Here is a 7,358-nt window from a genome sequence, read left to right on the forward strand (position 1 = left end):
CTATCTGTTGGCGATTGCTTTTCTCCAGTTCTGTCAATTCCCTCTTTCCCACCATGAGTCTGCAACTGAACATCAAGTCTGGTGGTAACAAAGGGGGCTTCAGTGGGCATTCGGCAGTGGCGCTGAGGAAGGCTGTGGGCAGTGTGGCTTCTCACCGTGTGGATGGCAAAGGAGCTGGGGCTAGCTTCAGCAGTCAGAGCCTCTACAGTCTTAGAGGGGGTCAGTGTATTCCCCTCAACGTGGCTGGTGGTAGTGTTCGGACTGGAGGTTACAGCTTCTGGCCTGCCACTGGGTATGGAGGGGGCCGGGCCACTGGCTTTGCTGGCAGAATGTTTGGCAGTGTGGCTCTGGGGCCTGTGTGCCCATCCATGTGCCCACCTGGGGGAATCCACCAGGTCACCATCAACAAGAACCTCCTGGCCCCCCTCAACGTGGAGCTGAACCCTGAGATCCAGAAAGTACGTGCCCAGGAGCGGGAACAGATCAAGGCTCTGAACAACAAGTTTGCCTCTTTCATCGACAAGGTGGGTCTCGTAAGAGGAGGATAAGACAGTCCAGTGAGATATGAGTGATTCCCAGCTTCTTGGGAGTGGACAAAGCGTTGCAGATGGAAAGGTTGCCGCTAGACCTCAGGAAAGGCTCTCTGATCACAACGAAGAAGAGAACAGAACTGTAAGCTAGGTGCCACAAAGGAATAAACAACGTGTTGTTTTCTTTGGAGATTTTACAGACGAGGGTGGGAAATTGTGCAAAGGGTAGCCATTTAGAAACCTTGAGAAAGAAGTGATGGGTTTCTGAGGACAGCTGGACGAACTTCCAGCTCTTTAAAGAAACAAAGGGCTAATAGAATTAGCACTAGTTAGAGGGAAAAACTCATGGTACAGAAGAAACACTTAGCTGTGATACAGGGAAGAATATCTCCTGGGAACTGGGTCAGGCAACAGAAGAAAGCTGGGGAGTCTCCTTATTCAGTGAGTTTTCAACAGTTGGTTTTGTCTAGCAGGCTATAGTCTGAGCCCTTGTAAGGGGCCTAGTTTGCATGGAATTCCATGAGTGTAGAGTCAAGACTTGAGCCAAATGGCTTTAGGAAAATCTATATAACCTGGGGAGTCAATGGCTTATATCCTCGGGACATGATAGCATCCATTGTGGTTCCAGGTGCGGTTCCTGGAGCAGCAGAACCAGGTGCTGGAGACCAAGTGGGAGCTGCTGCAGCAGCTGGATCTGAACAGCTGCAAGAAGAACCTGGAGCCCATCTTTGAAGGTTACATTAGCACCCTGCGGAAAAAGCTAGAGATGCTGTCTGGGGACAGAGTGAGGCTGGACTCGGAGCTGAGGAGCATGCGGGACCTGGTGGAGGACTACAAGAAGAGGTGAGCAGGGACCACCAAAGGTCATGGGTCATGCTCCCAGAGACTCCTGGGCTCACCCAATTTTTGTGCCACTTTAGGAAGGAAGAAAGCAAGTACCAGGGTCAGGGGCTCACATCCCTTCTCTGGTTATGGGGGAAAGACCAACCCTGTTTGATGAGAGCTTCTTACTTGGTGGATGGAAAAGAGTTCCTATGCTCACTGATCCACTGCCTGGTTCAGTGGCTGGTTTGGGGAGCTTAATAGGTACCTGGATATTTTCCTAGAATCCAGTGAGTGAAATGTAAGTGAGGTAACTCAGAGACATAGTACAGTCCCCACCAGCCTCTGCAGTGCTCACTTCTAGGGACTTTATATTCTGAGCATTTGCCCAGCCAGTGGGAAGAGGAGGTTACTTAGCCGAGGGAACTGAGGCCTCTGATATCTTCTCTCTTTGCCCACAGGTATGAGGTGGAGATTAATCGACGCACGACAGCTGAGAATGAGTTCGTGGTGCTCAAGAAGGTAAGGGAGAGAAGAGCCTATGGATTTTCATCTCTCTTGCACCCTCATCCTAACCAACTTTGCGCAGGACTTCAGTCCAGGCCTCCTTGGGAGGGGCTGGTGCCTGAATGAGGATGGAGTCGGTTCTGGCCTCCAGTATATTGGAGAGGCAGGACATATACCCAGGAAACGGACAGAGACAGAAAGAGATTTCTAGTCTGGGAACTGGGGAAATTCTGGTCCAGCTCAGCCTTACTGTGTGACTTGAGGAAACTCACTCTACCTTTCTGGACTTTATTTTCTTCAGGTGTAACAGAAGAAGAGCAGGCCTCATTCTCCCTTCCATATTCCCAAAGATTCATTGAGTCTGAGAGAAAAGCAATTTTAAGTGATTTTATTCATCAATATACTTCCCTTCGTGGGCAAAACATAAGAAATCGAATGGCTTTTGGGCAGGGACAGGGCAGCTGATGGGATGAGGGTCGTATTGATCGATGACTCTGGGTTCCCCTTGGCAGGATGCAGATGCAGCCTACGCAGTGAAGGTGGAGCTCCAGGCCAAAGTGGACTCTCTGGATAAAGACATCAAGTTCCTGAAGTGTCTGTACGATGCGGTGAGGACACTCCTCTTCCTCCCCAACCTGCCTCTTTCCAGCTGAGGGCTTTGCCCAGCTTTTCCAAGGAGATTCCAATAGGAGCAATTTAGGACAAACAGAAGGAAGGATGTTTTTATGGAAAGGCGCAAAACCTTGTACTGGGAGACCATGGAAGTGTAGGATCTTAGTCCCAAGAGGCCATATACATAGGAGACAATCCAATCTGAGCCTAGATAGTGACCTTGCCTGTCAGCAGGAAAAAACGACCCCATGAAGTCCTACTAAAGCACAGATTCTTGATTCCGTGAGTGGGAGGAAATGCCTTTCACTGCCTGCTGCCCATGTGGGGTACCTCCTGCTGCTCTGAGCCTTCTCCCTCGGCTCTAACAGACAGATCTCCAGCCCTCAGTTCTTCACTCCACTTTGGCTCATTCTGCCAGGGGCTACAGGCATGGATGACTGATGGGCAGAGGAGGAAGGCCAAGGGACCCTGACTCTGTTCTTACCTCACAACTCAGGAGATGGCTCAGATCCAGACCCATGCCAGTGAGACCTCTGTCATCCTGTCCATGGACAACAATCGGGACCTGGATCTGGACAGCATCATCACTGAGGTCCGTGCCCAGTATGAAAAGATAGCCCTGAAGAGCAAGGCTGAGGCCGAGGCCCTGTACCAGAGCAAGGTAGGCATCAGGGGGTGGGTGGAGGGATGTCCCTTCTCCACCATCCCCTCTTTTCCTAGGAAACTACACCTCCACCAGTGAATGTGAGAGATACCTTTGTAGATGTGCCAAATGAAAGCGTGATTATAACCATTGAATTAAAGCTATTCTACCCAAAAAGAATTCTTGGCAGAGATCATTATGAAGGATAAATCACAAAACTGGTATGGACAGGCATATCCAACAGAGAAAAACAGGTAACCTTCTGGTGAAAGAAAAAAGTGAGGTGTCCTTGTTGTAAAACAAATGTACTTCCAGGGGCTGGGACATGTTGCCACGTGGCAGCAGTAGAGTAACAGACACGGAGGAGAATGGCTGTGGGTGGGCCGGGGACAGAAAGGGTAGTAAAGAAGATGAAGCCAGGAGCTCTTTTCTGATCAGTGTGGGAGGACTTCCAAGAGGAGGAAGTAGAATTCTAGGAGCCTCGTGAGTATGGGGAGCTATGCTTCAGGGCTGTCACCGAGAAGACCCTTTACCGAGGGGGACGCCAGGACTCCTCTCCTGCCTGCTTTAGCACTTCTTTTTGCATTGATCAAGGCCCACCAATGGCAAGGATCACAGGCTCCTGGCCCCTGTCCATGGCTGTGTCAGCCATTCTTTTCCGAAGGACTGGCCAAGGGGAGAGGAGAAGATTTGAGTTACAAGCCACGAGTCCAAAATCTCACCACCCCAAGGGTACCTGCTGCCCTTGGCTTTTCTGGCCCTCTGTCTGTCCCTCTGAAAGGGCTGCAGGAGAACATATGTTTCATGGGGGGCAGGAACCACACCTACCCTTTTCATGGGTGTATCCCCAGTACCTGAGCAGAACCTGACCTTTAAAAGATGCTTCTCTAAAGAGACGATAAATGAGTGGAGAGGGTCAGAGCTCTTCTTATATTTAGGAAATACCTAATAAATGGGAATTGCTTCTTTCCTTTATTCAGCCCAGGAAAGACTGCAAGTAGGGTGATGAGAAAGAAGGATAAGCCCAGCAAATAGGTTCCGCTTAGAGAAGTGGGTGGACCTCGTGTCAGAATCACCACCAAACATCTGAAAAGATGCCCAGGTCCTAGCTCCATCACCTCCTGCTCTGGAGCTACTCTCTTGGCTCCTTCCAGCTATGGAAGTTATTGCTTAGGACCTTTCCCCTACCTTGAATGAGGAGTTGGGCAGTTCTGTCTCATCACCAACTTCCTCTCCCTGGGAAACCAGATCCAGGAGCTGCAACTGGCAGCCGGTCGGCATGGTGACGACCTCAGACAGACCAAGAACGAGATGTCAGAGCTGAACCGGCTCATCCAGAGGATCCGATGTGAGACTGGAAACGTGAGGAAGCAGGTGAGCAGTAATACCTCAGAAAACACTGTGTGCGTGTGTGCGTGTGTGTGTGTGTGTGTGTGTGTGTGTGTGTGTGTGTGTGTGTGAGTTTCTCACTCTCTGTGATGAAGAAACTGGAGCCCTTTAGTATAAAGCAAATTCCCCACCCCACTGCTGCCTGGGCTTGGGAGCCCCTTGGCCATCCACAGTCCCTCTTTCCCACCCTGCCCCGGGGTACCTCTGAGTTCAGAGCAGGGATCCTGCTCAGAATTAGGAGGGACCTCAAGCTTATTTCATCTGACTCCACAGTTTAAACAAAGAAACTGGGCTGGAGAGGGGAAGTGACTTTCCCGGGGTCCCCAGCTGTTTTTTTTTTTTAACAGAATCAGAATTAAAATTCAGGTTTTCTCTTTCTTTTTTCCCCTCTTTATCAGACTTTTTCTGTGTGCAACAAGCCCGCCCCATGTCCTCTTCGAGTGTGCCCTTCTGAGGACAGGCCCCATGCGTCCTCTTCCCACTAGACACTCAACACATGTGGGATGTGTGGGGTTTGCATCCAGACCTCTCTGTGGCCATGTTAAGTTCCTGCCCTCAGGGTGGGTGTGGTCCTGGTGACTGAGTGAGGATGATAGCAGATGAAGCCCTCCTGGGTCCCTTGCCCTGTGCCGTGGTATCATTTCCACTTCACCAGGGGGACCCTGTCTTACCTGGTAGCAGCAAAACCTTAAACACCATATTAGTGGGGAAATGATTTTAAGGGGATGGGGAATCCCTCCTGTGTCCTCCCTAAAGAACCAGGTCAACTCTGCTAGTGACAGAATCGCCAAACTGAAAGTTCGGTCTGCTCTCCTCCCCGTGCCCCACAACTGTCCACGCCAGTCAATGTGGGGAACACGGGGACAGCTGTGACTATACATAAGGCTGATTCACAGTCTCCATGAGGACCATTTCTCCCCAGGAGTACTTGTGATTACAGGGCTGCAAAATGTTCATCAGAGCCCAGTTTCTGAGGCCACGGGTCTAATTTCAGGCCCTTAACTCCCTGCCCTAAGGGAAAGCTCCTTTACCCATTCAGGCCAGACTTGGGGAGCATCTAAACAGACCCTTCCTGCAGAGTGCTGAAACACTCTTGGCCCTGTATGGGAAGGGTTCCTGTTGGGACACTTCCTGCAGGCAGTAATCTGATCACAGTGACACATGGCATGCTGTCTGATCCTTAGAGACATCTGGCTGGAGTCTCAGTAGGGTTCTTCTGGATCTGGCTTACTTAGAAACTGCAGCCATTGGTGACCTCCAACCCCAGGCACTAGATAACTTTGCAAACATTGACATCTCTGCTTCCATTCCTGAAATGCAACTGCTCCAACAGCTTTTCATGACAACTCCTATAAATATCCGTCTGCCATAGACAAAGAGTCAAGTGCTGGCTCTGCAGCTGTTACTTGCTGTCACCTTGGGCCTCCTCTGGAAAGTGAAAGTGTTGTGCTACCCAGCCTTTAAGATCTAATATTTATTTTGTGTTCTGATGATCTCCCTGTTTTTTGCCTTTTAGTGCGCCAACCTAGAGACAGCCATTTCCGATGCTGAGCATCGGGGAGACAACACTCTGAAAGATGCCCAGGCCAAGCTGGATGAGCTGGAGGCTGCCCTGCACCAGGCCAAGGAGGAGCTGGCCCGGATGCTGCGTGAGTACCAGGAGCTCATGAGCCTGAAGCTGGCCCTGGACATGGAGATCGCCACCTACCGCAAGTTGCTGGAGGGCGAGGAGTGCTGGTAAGGGGACTGGGGAAGGAGGAATGTCGTGGTGCCAAGGAAGAAAGGGCTGTGGGTGGCTCCCTGCTGGGAAGAGCGGGGCATTTGGGAGCTTTCTGCAAGGAAAGATCAGACGTGAGTCATGAAGCACAGGTGGCTGGGTGGTGCTGTGCGAAAGAGCCAGTGGGGTCAGATAGACCTCTTAATTACTGGCTTTGCCACATACTAGCTGTATGGTTCAGTTAAATCATTTAATATCTCTGTGTCTCTATGTTCTTATCTGTAAAATGGGGATTATAAGCTCCATTATCAGCTCACGGGTTGTTATAAAAGTGAATTAAAACAATATTCCTATAGAAGTAGGAGCCCATCAATGCTTAGCTGAATCTAAACACTACCCTGAGGTTTTCTCCTTTAACTTTCTGTCCTTCAGGATGTCTGGTGAAAATCCATCTTCTGTGAGCATCTGTGAGTATCTCTGAGAGACGGGTTGGGTAGGGATTCTGGCTGGATGGGAAAGCAGGGGACTCCAGGAAAAAGCAATGTTCCTCCACTAAATGTCTCATGCCATCCAGAACCTTTGTTGCTGTCTTGTGAAGGTTCTCCGGCTTTAGAGGAAACCTATTCCCCATTTTGTCCCGTGGAAACAGTGACTAAAGTCATGCCCACCCCATACCCTTTCTGGCTCTCAACCTATCAAGAGAAAGGTTGAGAATATGGCCTTGAGAGCCAAATGATCTTAGAAACTCCAAGAGGGCAGGAGCGTGTCTGTTCTGTGTTGTCCTCATCTCGCACAAAGCTGGGTACACAATCAGGTCTCCATTCGTCTTGGTGGTGTTTCTTGATGCTGAGGGTTGCTGTGGGATTAAGGGAGATGTCTCACTTGCTGACTTACCCTGCTGTCCCTCTTCCCTGCTCTTGGCCCTTTCTTCTCAGCTGTCATCAGCAGCAGCAGTGCAAGCAGCTACCACCCTGGCTCCTCAGCGAGTACTGCCCTTGGGGCCAGTGGTATTGCAGGGAGCTCTGGCAGCACCCGAAGTGAGCAGAACAGGAGCAAAGGGGTACAAGTAGGAGACCCCAAGGACTCTCAAGGCAAGAGCACCTCAGTCAGCGCACTAGCCAGGAAAGCTACCCGATGA

The 7,358-nt window shown here is 50.5% G+C and overlaps 1 protein-coding gene across 1 annotated transcript; it reads left to right on the top strand.

Moving 5' to 3' along the window:
- On the top strand, positions 1-7,358 carry KRT74 (keratin 74). Its single transcript, XM_039862068.1, has 9 exons — positions 1-524; positions 1,159-1,373; positions 1,814-1,874; positions 2,372-2,467; positions 2,968-3,132; positions 4,363-4,488; positions 6,020-6,240; positions 6,653-6,687; positions 7,156-7,358. Exons 1-9 carry the CDS (start codon positions 54-56, stop codon positions 7,356-7,358), a joined length of 1,593 nt encoding a protein of 530 aa, XP_039718002.1. The 5' UTR covers positions 1-53.

Source organism: Pteropus medius, unplaced genomic scaffold (genome assembly GCF_902729225.1).
Source record: "Pteropus medius unplaced genomic scaffold, Ma_sr-lr_union100, whole genome shotgun sequence".
Lineage (NCBI taxonomy): Eukaryota > Metazoa > Chordata > Mammalia > Chiroptera > Pteropodidae > Pteropus > Pteropus medius.

What these genes read in the sequence shown, in the direction of transcription:
- KRT74 (XM_039862068.1), top strand. Translation starts at nt 54, where the DNA reads ATGAGTCTGCAACTGAACATCAAGTCTGGTGGTAACAAAGGGGGCTTC. An exon ending in CTGGAAACGTGAGGAAGCAG is followed by an intron (nt 4,489 to 6,019) that starts GTGAGCAGTAAT and finishes TTTGCCTTTTAG; the next exon opens with TGCGCCAACCTAGAGACAGC. An exon ending in TCCATCTTCTGTGAGCATCT is followed by an intron (nt 6,688 to 7,155) that starts GTGAGTATCTCT and finishes CTTTCTTCTCAG; the next exon opens with CTGTCATCAGCAGCAGCAGT.